The 16774-nt window shown below is 41.7% G+C and overlaps 1 protein-coding gene across 2 annotated transcripts in view; it reads left to right on the plus strand.

Moving 5' to 3' along the window:
- TMEFF2 (transmembrane protein with EGF like and two follistatin like domains 2) overlaps positions 1 to 16774 on the plus strand; it is a 128114-nt gene that overhangs the window by 4514 nt on the left and 106826 nt on the right. For both annotated transcript variants that reach the window (XM_062609993.1, XM_062609992.1), the window contains exons 3-4: positions 3098 to 3227; positions 5802 to 5828. In XM_062609993.1, the coding sequence (XP_062465977.1) occupies positions 3098 to 3227; positions 5802 to 5828 (157 nt within the window). The remainder of the gene's footprint in view (positions 1 to 3097; positions 3228 to 5801; positions 5829 to 16774) is intronic.

The following is a 16774-nucleotide window of genomic DNA, read 5'->3' on the forward strand; positions in this document are numbered from 1 at the left end:
CACGAGGACTGTGAACATTGACTGGTTTTTATGTGAAGGAGGAGTCCTGTTTTCGTGTTGAATCCCTCACATGCCTCAGTGTTTGTGGAGCTGGAACAGCACCTGGCCAATTTACAGCTTTATATTATCTTTCCAGAATATATTTTCATGTTACTTCATTCAAGCCGTAGGTGGCGTTTAGGAGTAGTTAATTCAAGAGAGTGGGACACTTTTAACAGTGATACCAGGACGAGAAGTTAAACAAGTTACCATTTTCTTCATAAAGCAAACCTTATGCTTTCAGTGCCCAGTGCAGACCACAATGCTTACAAAGCTGCTTTGTCCCATGTGATAGTGGGCATTCAAGGCTTCCAATGCTGTGAAAGGCAGCCTTTGACTGATACTTGCCTGAATTGGATACATCCACTTCCCTGCTGTACAGCTGTATTATTAAAATGTGTATGTAATGAGAGAGAAGTGGGCAGCATGGCACTATGCTGCTGGGTTTAGTGGGAGTTTTGACATGGATTTCCTTGATCAGCCCTTGTGGGATAGAGAAGCATTCCCACATCTTGGGCTTGGGCTATTAAGCCCTAAACCAATGCCAAAAATGCATCAGTAGACTGAAGAAACTGACAATGTCTAATATTCTCCAGTACTCGTAAGAAGTATTTTATGGTGAAGAGCTGCGAGTACCAGATTCAGTGTGGTCAAGCACAAGAGTCTAGTTCTAGTGGATTAGGAATAATCCTGGTGACAAACACCACAACCTTCTCATCCGTGATTGTTTTATTGGTAACTTCCACTACAGTTTCCTGGTGGCTTTCAGAGCCATCCCAGCTCAAAGCCAAGACAGGATCCACCTGGAAGATCTGACTTCTTTTTGTTTCTTGTGGCTCCTGCCTTTTCCATCCCAATACTAGTTGTCCAAAGGCAGCAGTGGTGGGAAGCGTGGGCAACGGGTGAAGAAATACAGCTTTGACCAGCAGTTTGAGGAAGAAAAGGCTGTGTCACTTGTACTCGTCATGGAAGTACCCTCTACTTCCACTGGCCAAAGCCAAGCTTGAATGTGGTGGGAGCCACAGGAGAGACAGGGAAACTTCTACGGGGAGAATTATTCCTGTCTGGAGCCAAGGTGTCTCTCAAAATGTGTTTTAAAATTGCCAGTCTTTGGAAGGAGTTCCCACCTGTCTCATAGCTGCTCTGTCACTTGTTTCTGTGGATCAGGATCGCACTCGTGATGCTGTATGCTGTTAATGTAGGGCCGCCTGGCCTTTCAGATTTGCAGCTGAGTCAGTGTAAAAGATCGTCCCTTGCTCTGGGCGAAACCAGCAGAGAGTTTGTCACTGTCTTTCTTCAGAACGGGATCCAACATTGTTTCTGAATGTATCAGAGCTTGTTGAGGTACTTTGGGCCAAATTCTGCACAGATTGCTCTGGCAAAAAGTCCCATGGGTGACAAGCAGATAGGATGTCTAAAGCAAGCACAGTCTGATCCTTTATGCTTTAAAAATCTGCATGATTGTGTTAATTGTCCTGGTTAAATATTCCATATCAGCCTCCAGCAATTGCTGTTGAGCTTCTGGATGGAGTTGGCATTTTCTGCTCAGATTGAGGACATCATGGTGAAAATAGCATAGTAACACTTTTTAATCAACTGTTTAAAATCTTTGCATGGAGGAGCCCTTCGTTAGGAGTGGATTTCTACTGTTGTGGCTGCTGGTTCTTATTCCAAGGAAAGAAAGTGCTGGGGGTGGGCAGCAGTTTGGGAAGATTGAAGAAAATACAATGCATAAGGAAAATGTCGTTTGATTTGGCCCAATCAAAATGTCACTCTGACCAAGTATGAATAATTTCTTAGCAGCTGCTGCGTGTGGAGGCCTGCAATTAATGTAATCTATGCAGTTGTTTGTGTTAATCACTTCGGTAGTCATTCACTTTGAAGCCTATTTGATGTTATCCCTGGAACTTCAGTTCTGCATTTCACGTTGTGCTTCATGAACACACCTCAGACACTTTGTGGCATAATATAGCTAAAGACAAAGTATGATTTCTTTTTAATTTTTATTTGGATTTAAGCAGAGGTGAGCATTTGTAAATAATAATTGTGTTCATCCCATTTGTTATAATTAAACAATGAGGCATACCAGGAGTGTGGTAATCATGAGATAATCATATCCCTGGTATAATTACCATGTACAGGGTACATCCAAGTATTTCTAAGCCTCAGAGTGTGATTATCTTATGATAACTGCACCCAGTATGTTGCCAAATTTTCAGTGTAAAATGGAATTATTTGTTTTAAAATGAACAAGAGAGGGCAAAGCTTTCTGCCATTGGTAGAGGGAACAAAGCGCAGGTAGTTTGCAGAGTTGGGCAGGAGTTTGAGCCAAAGGAGGGGTGAGTGGTGTGAGTAACTTCTGTCTTGGCTCGCTGCAGTGCTGCCACTCCTGCCTGCTGGCCACCGTGGGGAGAGCTTGGACCTTCCTGAAGCATCCCAGACATAGCTTGCCGAATCTCCCTGTGGAAAGAGGGATTGGTTTTGATCATAGGTGTCTCGGATAATTTCAGCCTGTCCAATCAGTTCTAATTATAGCTAAGTACTTAAATAGTTATACACACACAGGCGGACACAGTTTTGTGTATGCCGCAGCTGACTCTGTAGCAGTGGGGGGGTGGGGGGTGGGTGGGTGTGCTGGAGGAGGGGAAAAGCAAGCCTCATCATTACAGTTTGTCTGTAGCCATCCAGTGGAGACACGTGAGCTGCCATTGCAGATGCAAGGAGCTGTGTGCCTTGCCTGTACGGCTTCCCAGGGGAATGCCCCCACCTCGTTCTGCAGGGAGAAACCTCTCAGGGTGGCAATTACTGATCGTTTTGCCGTTCAGATTATCTTTCCCATAACCTGTTCATGTCTGGTTTACGGTCCTCTTCCTTTTGTCTTTTTAAAAATCCCCCTTCTCTCTTCCTCTTAGCTGTAAACGTAAAGAGGAGGGTCAGCATGTCCCTCTCTGTTTTCCCAGGGTATCAATACTGGAAGGGGGCAGAGGGGTATCTAGATGGATGCTGAGCCACCCAGCTTGTGTGACTAATGCTGCTTCTCTCTGTCCGTTCCCATCAGTGTAACAATGACTATGTGCCCGTGTGTGGCTCCAACGGCGACACCTACCAGAATGAATGCTACTTGAAACAGGCTGCCTGCAAGCAGCAGAGTGAAATACTCCTGGTGTCTGAAGGATCATGTGCAACTGGTACGTATAACATGGTCCAAGCTGCCCGCTGACCTTGCCATGCCCCTGAGTAAAATAACCTGTGGGTAGCCAAAGCCATTTGGATCTCTGCTTTGAATTCATTACAGGTTAATTCTTTACAGTTGTAGGCATGAGAAATTGCTGCCATCCTTCCCTTTTAAGTTAGTATATGCTCACTGTCTATGATATTGATGCTGTTTTGAAGAGTGCAGTGCAGAAGTTGTTTGTTCTTAATATGTATCTTGTGCTCCTGATCATTCTGTGTGCTGCATACACTCCTCAGCTATTACGACAAGTAACTGGAAGCAGATTAAATGAGCAGATGTCTGATAAATGGGCATCTGGATTACCACAAACCTTTCTATAATCTGGAGAGATAGAACTGGAGCATTACTGCCTGCAATCCAGTTTCTTGGGTCTTTTCTTACGCATGTAGGACCAGAATCCCAGATGGTATCATTCAATAGACCACAGGTTATCGTGAGCCTAACCAGCTGAAGACTTGGCCCAAAACACACTTAATGAACAATATGCAACAGCTGGGATTTTTTCCTGGACTTGTTGGAAGAATTCATTAAAGAATGTGTGTGAAAACTGTCATTTGAGACATCTTGTCTTGACTCTGAGCATTGTGAGGTATTTGTATCTCTGCTTTTTTGAAAGAGCTAGAAAGGTGAATGAGCAAAATCAGTCAGGAAAACTGAGTTGCTTATGTGCAGGGGTTCTTGATGTTTTTCTTTTGTACTCAGTATCTGTTAGAGGTGGGCAGTGAAGTTAACTTGAAAAGAGCAGGAGGAGTAAGTCTTTGTTCTTGAGAGAGTTCTTTAAACTTGAATAAGAATTTTTTCCTGGCTGAGGATGGAGGAGACAATAAAAAGTGCATTAGACAAACTTTTTGCAGTGCCATAATTTTGTGTTTCATACACTTGAGAGAAAATCAACTTCTTTCCCTGGAAATGTTGTTTTCTGAAGCTGTTACCTGACAATTTTCAAGAGGAAAGAAAATAAACCACATGCTGCATTTTGATTTTATTTTTTTTTTTTTTTTGTCTATAAATTGGTATTAAACAGAGCTCAGGCTGACAAAACCTTTTGTAGCGTAGGATTTGTTCAACGTAGTGAATTGTCTCAGCACAGCAACTCCTCTTTTTTTGATTCAAACTTCTTGATTAAAGGGATAATGTAACATCTTTTCTTAACCTTGCTTGCCTACTGGCAATGGCCATGTTGGAAGCATTCTCTCTGGAACATGGTGGATTTCAGAAACAGAGACCTGGGCTGCTGGGAAGTGTGGCAGCGAGCAGCCCTCCTGGCCATCACTGGCAGGGGTCTGGGCATCAAAGGGTAGGGGCATAAGGAGAGACGTGGGGTCCTTTTCCTCCAGAGAGCCAGGGAATATGATAATTCATTGTGGGAGGCAGGTGTCCATTTCTCTGTGCTGGGGAGACCTGGCACACCTGGTAAAACAGCACTTCCCAGAGCCATGAGGCTCTGTAATGTAATGAAGACACCTTTCATCTTTCTTCACCTCTCCTGTGAAGTATTGTTGTGTAAATCTACCACTTTAAGCTATTCTTGTGACAAGTTTATTTAAATAAGGGGTTTCCCCTCTTTTTTTTTTTTTTTTTTTACTTTGAGGAATGATGGCATGTACAAGCCAGTTCAGATCCACCACACCTTGCTGTCAGTAAATTAGATCTAACAATTCATAGGGTAATCTCAAAGCACCCTTTCCAAACTCTTTCTGTTAATCTTGATGCTGATAAATGGGTAACCCCTTCACTATGGGGGAGGATGGGTTGACAATCTCCCTCTTTTTCCTGCAAAAGAAACTCCTCTTAGGGGTTATATTTGGTAACCCTACATGTGTGTGCACTCTGTTCTGTGCCTTGCTTAGAAAATTTCGTAATGAAGCTCCAGGACTGGCAGTTTTGTGACGTTGCACTTTCTAAATCTGTGACTCTCGTCATTCTAGCCAACAAACCATCGAGCAGGGGAAAAAATAAAGCACTTAATTTTGAAACTCAGCAACAACCTCAAAAAAAAAAAAAAAGACATTTCAGTCATTTATCTAAATACTTTGAATAATAACAATTTCAGTGGTTTATTCCAACTAGATCTGATGAGATGTCACTGTTTTGGAAAGATAATGACATTAATTTCCAATTGGTCTGGCCTCAAACAGATAGGTTTAAAAATTCTCTTTGGTGAGGGCTTAGTAGTGGCCAAGTCGGGTAACTTTGCACAACTGTTGGGAGCAAAGGTTTATCAGTCTCAGTACAGCAAAATGAGGCAGAGGCTTATGAGGATGTTTCAGCACTCCAGGGCTTATGCTGTTTTAGTCTGATATAGAAACTTTACAGAAAAAGAGTTGAGACATGAGAAAGATGGCTTGAGTGAAACATGTTTAGATTAGATCTCTGTAGTTTACCCAGGGATGACATCAAATATAACCTATACTGTAACACACTTATACTGAATATAATACACTTATGCTGAATATACTTACGCTTTGCATGCTTACAGGACATACTGTAGCATGTGAATATGGATTTCTTTCTGTTCTTTTCTCAGATGCCGGCTCAGGATCTGGGGATGGAGGTAAGAGCTATCTTTTAGTATCTCTGTGCTTATGTGTACACACATTGTCTTTCACAACTTCAGATTTTAAGTGGATGTGCTTTGCACTTTGTTTGTTACACTGCATATTGTCTTTTGCTTAGCTTTTTCACTGAAATAAAGTGACGGTTTGCATTTTAGTCAAGCTGGAACCTAATAATGACGTGCTGTTTTCTAGGGAAATTCAGAAAGCTGTGTTACTTATAATAGGACTTCAAATTATTCATAGGTTGTGCTAGGAGCTCTATCTCCATCTACTGTTACAGCTGCACTCATTTGATTTATGTTTAGGGTACTGTTTCTTTTGTTTTTAGAACATGAGACAAACCCTTGGTTCCTTCTCACTGGAGGGTTCAAGCCAAATATTTTGTGGTAACATAGAGCATTCTTTCAAGGATATAAGGACATGTCACAGGGAAAGAACAATGTGTTTTTCTATGAATAGCAGCAGCAAAAATGAAAGTGGAAATAGTCCAAACCCTTTATCGCTTACCTTGAAATGTAGGCAAACTTGCATTTGAGTTGGGGATTGTCTTTATTTCCTCAGTGCAGTCATTTATGGGTTTGCTTGTTTAACACTGGTCCCAGGGTTTGTGACTGATCCTTCATGGAAGTATAACTGCTGTAGTGCCCTGCTTTGGGGCAGGGAATGTAACTTTTGGGAGATACTAACATGGAGGGGGCTGGTGGGTCAGGGCTAGTTTGTGTGGCTATGGAAAGTTGTCCTTATCAGTTAGACTTATTTCTGCCCAAGCCTCCTGAACAAGATCTAGGAGCCCCATGGCAGGGGAAGGGGCAAGATCAGCATCAGGCTGACATGCTGCTGGTCTCCTCTGGCTGGGGCAGCCATCAGGAGCTGAGCCAGATTTTGGCATAAGACACAGACAGCAGGTCTGGGCTCTTACCCAGTTTTGTGGCTGGCGCTGGCTGGAATCAGGTTATTCAAATACAGTCTCATTATTTGGCAAAATATCACCTAGTCCTCATGTAGTTTTGGTAACCAGTATATTAGAGAGTGCAATGTGTGGGTAAAGTATTATTTTTACCTGTGAAATAGTCAACAACATGAGCGTGAGGCAGTAGCAGAGGACTTAACTTTCTAATATTGGACTTGTGCTGCTTTCTGGACATTGGGACACTTGAATGTGCTTTAAGTTTGGCTCTCCCCCAAAATCACAACCTAAAATGCTGCTATTAATTTTCAGGAGGTTTGTCCAGCTATTCCTATTTTACTCTAATGTCCTTCAAATTGTCTTTCTAAACTGTTACACCAAAGAAGTTTCTTATTTAGTGCTTAATGGAAATCTACAATTTAATTTATATTTATGATATACTTTTCACACATATAGTCAATCAGCTTTCAAACATAGTTGTGCAAAATTCCTTATGTGTGTACTAAGGAAAACAGATAAAATTTAGTTTGTTTTATAACTGGGAAAGTGGGAAAACAAACTTGGCCACTTTCTAAAACTAATTAATTCCATTCCTTTTAGGTAAAAGTACAGGAATTTAAAAGCATGATTTCCAAACAGTTTCATTTTAAAAGCTACGGTTGACAAAAGGTGAGCATGACAGGGCCTTGGGGACTGACTGGGCAGATAGCAAGGAAGCAGACTTGTGAAGGCAACAGAACCAAATTGGTGCATGTGTTTAAAGGCCTACAAAGCTGCCTTGTATTATTCAAGATTTAGTAGGCAGCTATGGCTCTTCTTAAAGTACAAAAGTATATTTATGTGCCCTAAGAAGCTAAATCCAATGAAGTAAATGCTGTCACTACATCACTCTTTACTAGACACAGTCTTGCTGTAAAAGCTGTAATAAATTTTGGATTTCATCACAGTAAGTCTTGTAAAATCCACTCCAACAATCATGAGTGGGATGTTTCTCTGCGAGAAGCCTGAGGTCTTGGGCAATCTTGTGTGTGTTTGCTGGTTTTATGTAAGTTTTCCTTTCTTAGGCTTCTTCAGTTTTGGTTAACAAACTGCTAACCAATGCAGCATCTCTTTTAGTGGACCATGAGAACCCTTCCAGCTGGCCATACCTCTGCCTGAATCAGCAGAATGGGGCTGTGATAGATGCTGTAGGTGTCAGAAGTGCTACATACATCTGCAGTGAGGGACCAGAGGTATATCGGACAGTGGGAATCCTTAGGAACAGCCATTATCTTGTTGATCTGACCCATTTCTTGTTGCTGTCAGAGTGCCAGCAGGATGCGGGGTAGCACAACACTTTGGCATTCCTATGTGTTCTGTGGTGCATCTATGTGTTGTGTTTTTCAGAGCTGGCAGACTTTCTGGCAAGGTTAAGGTTTGTGCAACTGTGATGGTCTGTCTATGGGAGGTTCCTTGCAGCCCTTGGGGACCGCTGTGGGCAATGGGCAGGCTGAGCAATGCCTCCTGGGCATGGATTAGGAGACTCTGGTTAAAAAGACAAAGAGTGGATGGACTTCTTGAAAGCCACCTGTAAGGGCTGATCCTCCGGTCTCAGTTGCTGAGGAGTGTCCTCAGCAGCAGGAATCTCTGCCTCTCAGCACTTACAAGTCCAAAAGGATGAGGATGTTGATTCTTGCTGGAGCCCCTCCATGTTATTCTCATGGGCTCCCTTAGTGGTGCTGTGTATCACTCACAAGCTGTGAGAAAAGGGAAGCTACCTCTTCAGCAGAATTGCATCTTGTGGCTGGATTTCTTTGGTCTGGAAGGTACACATCTAATAGGAAATAAACTGTGAACTAGTAAAGAACATTGTCTTTTTCCAGCTCTTGGAACATGGCAAATTTCTTGCTTTGAGGTGTTCTCCCCCATGACTAACACCTCTTCAGCTCTCAGTACTGCTTCTCTCTCAATGGACCTCTTGTCTCATGGAACTGTAATTGGTTAAGGGTTCAGAAATGATTGGGCAGGGGTTAGTGCAATGGAGAGATGTACACAAGCACACCATGTGGTCACGCAAGCCTTTTTTTCTCAGGAAACTGGACAGTGCAGGAGCAGGGAACAATAAAGCCAGAGGCTGTGTTTTCCCTGCCACACTTCCCTTCTGCATGTTTCTATCTCGGTTTGCAGAGAAATCTTCTCAATTTATTATTTAGGATTTAGGGTTTTCTGCTTTCCTGTCAGGGATGCTGGGATCAGAGAGGTCCCAGCTTCTTAGCACTTTAATGGTCTTGAGGGCTTTCCAGAGGTGATTTAATCCTTTTTTATGCAGCAGTAGCATACAGAAGTCCCCTTATTCGTAAAGTGATGGGGGAAACTTAATCTCATTTGATTACTGAGCCTTCAGCATGCACTTTTGGGGATATCCAGTAAATGGGTAAGAACAGTAGGTGTTCAAGTTTCTTACTGCAGAAGACATTTTTCCCTGTAAATGAAGGCTGAAAATGCATAATCAAGAGCTGTTTCTGTGTTTTGATTGCAGAAGCTGAGCGTATGGTGTGGGATTATTTAAAAGCCCATATCCCAGAAAGATACTAATCAATGGCAGAAAGAATGAATGTGAAAGCATTTATACAGAGAGTAATTTAAAGACATTCCATTCATTTTCATCTACACTGTTCTCTAGACAACTGGATTTTTTTAGAACCCAGTGATTCATGTTTTGGTCTTGAGCAGCTTTATAATGAATTCTTGCTCGTTTCCTAGCTTCCTTCAAACAGCAACAAACTCAAGATGCAGTACTTCATTATAGCTCTTACTGTGCTAAGAACACCTCTCCTTGGTGTCTTTTTTACATTGAACACTTCTTTCCCCTCCCTGCATTATCTGTATTCTTAGCTCTTTTGATTGGCTTGCGTTCATAGTCCAATGGATTTACTGTGGGTGACTATCACACTAGGTGTTTCTGTGATCCCCAGCAAGGCAGTGTGTAAGCACCTTTGTTGAATCAGCTTCAGAGCCTTATTCAATTTCCATTCAAGTCCTAGTGGCTTCAGTGGGAATTGTATGGGGCCCCTGGATACACATGTCTTATTCTGGTTTTATTTTTACATTAATTCTTTATGATCTAGACTAATGTAGAATGAAAAAACCAAGTCATAATTCATCAATATCATCAGCAACTATTTTACAGTAGCATCTAGAGGCACAAATTATAAGATTAGGACTCCAGTGTGGTGCACCCTGGTACTGTGAGACACTTCTTTCACAGTGAGGAGGAGAATAGAATCTGTGAAGCAGGGTCTGGATATACAGACTGGGCAAAAGCTGTAAGTTGCATCACACTTCAGTGGCTGAACTGGGAATAACACGTGCTGCTTTCAGAGCCAGACGAGTACTGAGTCTTTTAAACCACATTGATTGTCAGCAGACCCATATGTAATCCAGAAAGTATCAGAGATTATATTGCTCTTAAAGTTATTACTAGTATGTTAAACAAACCTGGTAATCAACAACCTTGTAAGCCAACTTCTTTCCTCCCTCTGTCTCTTTTGTTTTGTGTGTGTATTTTAAGGATGAGAATATCTTGTTTGTTTGTTTGTTCATTCTTTCAATTTATCCCTTCAGTCTTATCCATAAAAATTGAAGTCCCACAGCTCTTTTAGGTGCCAACATGTAGACTTAATGATAGATTTGGAATTCTGGTCTGCCTTTCCTGTTGGCTTAGAAGATGTGTGAGTAAACACATACATACTATAAATCTGTATGGAACAGCAGTCATCTTGAAACACTAACTCGGAGGAAACAGGGAGAAAAAATTTAACACTTTAAAATCTAAATTATTTTTGAAGGCAAACTGTAATGGTGCAAGTGTATCTTTTTTTCTTTAATCAACAAGCTACTTTGAACCAGTTGTATTTGTGCTTGTCTCCATGATGGTTTGATATGACTAACTTGAATTCAGCAGCTCTGCTGCTTTTTCCACTGATTTCCTTTTCTGCTTTATTACAAGGTTGATTGATGGGCAGGGCTATGCAGAACACATTACATTGCTGTAAACACTATCCTAGCAATAACACTTGAGCCAAAATACACAGTAAAACCTGGAGTGTATACTGGTTTGAATGAAGCAGCGTATGAAATGCAGTGGTGATAAACACATACATATACACTTATTCCCAATATATAAGAAAACACTGTGAGTGTTCTAGTTTAACCTCTGAAAGAAAGGGAATCCATTCTGTGTGGGTATAACTGGTGATACAGCTTTCTCAAGTGAATTTAGAATATCTGCTGACCCCACGTACTGCATCAACTGCAATAAGGCAATAGGAAATCTTCTACTCTAACTTTAGAGGTATAATTTAAAAGCAGCATCAGAAGGTACAAAATCAACTATAAGCAACATGCAATGACTGGGTAAATACCTCTGGAGGTAATGTTTAAATCTTGAATGATTGACCTGACTGTGGATGGTCAAATATACGTCTCCTCTGTTAAACAGGTTTTTACCTTGTTAACCTCAGCATGGCACTGAGGCCAACCCAATAAGCTCTTTGAAAGGCTGGGCTTATTAGCTCAAGCTCTTCTCTGTCCTAACCTGATTGCGTGACTTCTGGTTCAGGGCTGGTGTGCTTCTGACCTATATAAGAGTTAGGTCAGGAAAAGTCTCTTTGTGGCCTTTAAAAATTAAGATGAAGTTGCTATATTATTGTTGACTAGATGAGAAGCACTTGGACATTTGCAAGTGCTGAACCTTTAGGCCCCTGGCATAGGTATTTTGTGCAGGTTTTAGAAAAACTAGGAAGGTGTGGGAATTACAGGAATGCCAACATTTGGATTCCTCTCAGGCTCTTATTTAAGTACTGAGCTGATCAACCCTGCCTGACTGAGAAAATTCCAGCAAATTCCCACAGCTCCTGTGAACTTGAAACTCTCCAGGGTTATATATAAAGTACTAGTCTGGGAGATACTGGGTTTGGGTTTGGTTGCCTGGTTTCTGCCTATGTTTTGCTTGCTGCTTCTGCTGCTCCTGAAGTTAGAATGCAAAAATCCAATGAAAAATGATGCATTTTATCCCTATACTTGTTTTGTTATTAATGGCCACAGTCTCTGCAGTGTTTCTGGTGTGAATGCACAGGTTTTATCAAGCAGACTATCAACACTGAGAAATACCAGGGGAAAGAGTTAACCCATAGTGAATGACTTGTGGCCCATTTTCAGCCACTCGTGCAAAACTGAAAAAAAATGAATAGAAGATGCCATAAAGATTCACAGACTGCTGTAGGCAAGAAGTAGGAATGACATCTATTCATACCTTCTTTCCTAAATTAGTTTTTTAACACTTCTTTTAAGTAGTTCAGAGCTACACAAGGAGACCATGTGTGAAAGATGGTCTGCTTACACCAAAAAATACTGAGAAGGCCCTGGTTTTACTTTAAAAGTCAAAGTTGTCTGTCTTTTGCTCCATCAAAATGGAGCAAAAGAATCCAAAATATGCTGTCTAATCATGTTCAATTTGTAAATCCAAAGATAACCAAGTCATCAAACCAGTGAACAAATCCTATGATACTCCAGCAAACAGATTAAAAAGTGGCATTGGATCACAAATACTCATTTATTGGTCTGTTGTTGTAAACACAGCAAGAGAGAGATGCAACGGACTAGATTTGTCTGCTACGTCTCTGTAAACCTGGATTAATTTTCCCTGTGACAACTGTGGAGTCACTGGAGATTAGCAGTGCTGACAATGAGAGATGAATCTAGCCCACTCTCACTTTCCTGTGTAGGGAGTTCTTTCATAGGGAAGAAAATGCTTCTCAAGCTTTCAAAAGGCTCTACCATGCTCTCTACAAACCCCTGACTCCATGGGGTAAGAATATGTATTCGATCACATGCTTAATTTTTATTACATGCTTAAATACCATTGACTGGTAACATTTTCTCTGAATGTGTATGTCTTGCACAAGTGGGGCCTGAGGCAGCCTTGGAGTGACCAGAACTTCTTCACATCCTTGTGCATCTCTTGGTTATATATTCTGTGGTTTTGTGATTGAAGAAGCTGATTCACTATGTGCTTGCTTTGAACTGGTTTTGGCGTGACATAGGATTTTGTTTGATGCTCTCATGAGATCTTAAAAAGAACAAATGGGATGAAAACTGCCAAGTCTCTCTCAAGGTTCCTGTACTCGCTTTTCTTTAACTCTTACATTTCAGATCTCAGCTGCACCTGACAAATTTAATATATTCTGCATTGAATGTTTAAATTCCCTTTTGTCCAAGAGGCTTTCTTTCAGGAACTGGGAAATAAAACCAGAAGTTTTGCCTGCTGTCTTTGAAATTAGTGGGAGTTTATATTCAGGAAGGGTACAGCTGATTTCCAGACACATAACAAAGTGGAGATTGCCACCTTCTTTCTGTAAATGGCCGTATGGAATGAGTTTAATGAGTGTGGTGCATGACTGAGAATCCAGAAAAATTCATACTTAAATCCAGACGTCTTAAAATGTTATGTTACAGCACTAATGGTTTTTAAGACATTGCCACAAGTCTTTCAGCCCAGATTTTTGAGTAGTGTTACAGAGCATGCTTAGTTTTTCATTCAAAACAAACAAATAAAGTTATTTTAGGCCTTGTTACTCAGGAGAATATTTCAATAAAAGTCCCAAATGCTTAACAACAGGGAGAACTCCAAATTGCATTTTGAAAATATCCTGACTTAGGGAAGAAGAGGTCAAAACTCTTCCATGATATTTGTCCTGGGTTCAGCAGTAGCAGTCATTTTTCCCCTTCTTGGTAGCTGGTGCAGTGCAGTGTTTTGACTTTCAGCTTGGGAACAGAGCTGATAGCAATGTTTTGGTTTGGCCAAGGACTTTGTGAGCCTCATGCTCTCCAGGGAGGAGGGGAAGCCAGGAGGAAATAGAGACAGGACACCTGACCCAAACTGACCAAAGAGGTATTCCATACCACAGCACGTCATGTCCAGGAGGTAACTGGGAGTTAGCCGTAAGGGCTGGGAGACTGCCGAGTTATAGGTCAGCTGGTGCTGAGGTGTTGTATTCTCTTCCCTTGTTATTTCCTTTATCATTATTATCATTGGTGGTAACAGTAGTGATTTGTGTTATACCTCAGTTACTAAACTGTTCTTATCTCAACCCGTGGGAGTTGCATTCTTTTCGATTCTCCTCTCCGTCCCTCCGGGAGCAGGGGGAGGGCAAGAAAAGGGGGGGAAGTGAGCGAACGAATTACCTGACTGGGTTTAAACCACGACAATATTTCACATGACTTTTTTAATACCTCAGACTTCTTGATCTGCTTAGCTCTAGCTGCATGGGAGTCAGATAATGATGGTGCCTGTTTAAAACTGTTAAAAAGGCAGCTACTGAAGCAGGACCAGTTTTACCTCAGCGGTCCCAAATATTTTGCAGTCTTTAAAGATGGAGAGTTAAGGGACTTTAATGCTGCTTTTCAGTAAGTTTGAGAACACAGGAAAGGTCTAAAGGTCTTAGAGAGTGTAGCAGTATAAAGGGTAGGGGAAAAAAAAATCCAGATATTTATAGGCCTGTCAATCTGACATTGATTGAAGCAGGACGTGTAGACCCAAACCTCCTAAATAAAGAAATATGAGAACTAATGTTTAGCAATATGGACTGATGTAATAGATTTTGTCCACTAATTGAAATGTAATTTATGAAGCTACATGTTTGTGTGGTAAAGACAACGATACCAATGTAGTGTATGTGGATGTCTGTGGCGTATTTGATATGGCCCTATATGACACTATGATTAAGAAACAAAAATCATGCAATATGAATGCATTACACAATTAGTGGAGTAAAAACTGCCTTCCCAATGTAATTATAAGTGGATTTATCATTATTAGATGGACAACACAGGGACCAGCCTTGTGCTATGTATTTGTTTCTTTGTTTTACCAGTGACCTAGGTGGGTACATGCTTCCTTCATTGATCAAGTTCTCAGCAGATGTAACTGGGGAAATAAGAAACAAACAGTGATTTACTAGGTACACTGGTGTAAAAGCAGGCCCTCTGATATGGCCAAACATAAACCCACAAACCTAGAACAAAGATGGAAAACCAGGGGAGTGAGGTGGGGAAATGCCCCTGGGAACACTGATGCTACAAAGAATGCTGGAGTCTTGGTAGTTGCTGGGCTCGTTGCAAGAGTCCTCTGCAAACACAGTGAGCCAAAGGGTCACCTGGTGGTGGCCCTTTAAGAAGCAGACCCTTGAGCAGGGGTAAGGATGTCAAAATACCTCTATCTTTAATGGATGTGGTACCTGCAGCTCCAGAGGTACTGAGAAGCAAGATAAAAGGCTTGCACAGCCAAGGGCAGTGGCAGGCAAGCAAGCTTTGCTGTGAAAGCTTTGCTGCTCTTATCTTTTTCAAGGGAAAAGAAAGGGGTGTGTAGGTCATGGTCAGTAAATCATAGAATCATAGAATAGTTAAGACTGGGAAGGACCTTAAGGTCATCTAGTTCCAACCCTCCTGCCATGGGCAGGGACACCTCACACTAAACCATGTTACTCAAGACTCTGTCCAAACTGGCCTTGAACACCACCAGGGGTGGAGCATTCACAACTTCCCTGGGCAACCCATTCCAGTGCCTCACCACCCTCACAGTAAAGAACTTCCTTATATCCAATCTAAGCTTCCCCTGTTTAAGTTTGAACCCGTTACCCCTTGCCTTATCACTACAGGCCCTAATGAAGAGTCCCTCTCCAGCATCCCTATAGGCCCCCTTCAGATACTGGAAGGCTGCTATGAGGTCTCTAAGCAGCCTTCTGTTCTCCAGGCTGAACAGCCCCAACTTTCTCAGCCTGTCTTCATACTGGAGGTGCTCCAGTCCCCTGATCATCCTCATGGCCCTCCTCTGGACTTGTTTCAACAGTTCCGTGTCCTTTTTATGTTGAGGACACCAGAACTGTGCACAATACTCCAAGTGAGGGCCCAGTATGGGAAACATAAATGAGCAACAGGGCTCTTTGTGCTGACAAATAGAGGTCTAATGAGATGCCAGGCTGGCAGTTAAAGCTACACAAACTTAGAGTAAAGTTTAGGTGCATGTTTGTAAATGAAGACAATCGCATGTAGAAGTCTGGCAGTGGATAACTTCAGCTGCTCCTGATCTCATCTGAATCATGTCAGGCCCCTCTGGGCTCCTTTCTGTCCAGCAGTGCAGTGCAACTCAGTGTAATTACTAGTCTACCCTCAGCTGGTGCTTGGAGAGAGTCCAAAGGAGGATCACCAGCTATCTGTTGAAGGTCCTTTTCTTTCCCTTTTCTCTTGTTGTAAGGAGGTGAGAGCAGCAGGCGGTAGGATGGCACCCAAAGAGCTTTGAAGTTGGAACCCATATTGATTATGATTAAATGAAATTTGATTTTTTAATCTGTTACTACAAAGACCCTCCCCAGCTTCGATGTATGTGATGGGTTTGGGAGGTGAGAAGAAAGTACCAGAGTAGGCTGTCATTGCTTTGGCTCATACATGTTGTCCACTAGATTCAGGCAGAGAGGCATCTTCATCTTTGTTATAATACAGCCTTGATAAACAAATAACCTATTCTTTTGTACAGTGCCTGAGATTTTCATCAAAAGAGGAGGGAGCCAGTTGTATGAATTACAAGGCCAGTACAGCCCAAGTCTACACTGTAATTCATTTAGACAAATATTGAAGTGAATTGATGGGCTCAGGTTTGTTTCGATTAGTGGCCTTTTGAAAAACGAGTTGTCCTGTGTGTACAATTTTTCAATCTGTTTACATCTAATTAGCTGTTCAGATTGGCTAAAATTAAACGATGTCACTTGTAATGCATTCAGAGGTGAAGATATGATAAAATAGACTCTTTATAATCTCTTCAGTAAGTGGCTTGGAGCACTGGTGTAGTGTGAACTGAGGGTGTGTGGAAGATCAATCTGTGACGTGGAATCAAATATAATCAAGCTGCAATCTCACAAATGTAATGAATAGTCTATAGCATCTCTTTTGTACTGATTCAAAGGGGGAACAAGTTTTTCAGTCATCCTTTCCCATGACTCC

Source organism: Pezoporus occidentalis, unplaced genomic scaffold, assembly GCF_034315485.1.
Source record: "Pezoporus occidentalis ecotype Australia unplaced genomic scaffold, CSIRO_AGI_Poc_V1 ctg143, whole genome shotgun sequence".
NCBI lineage: Eukaryota > Metazoa > Chordata > Aves > Psittaciformes > Psittacidae > Pezoporus > Pezoporus occidentalis.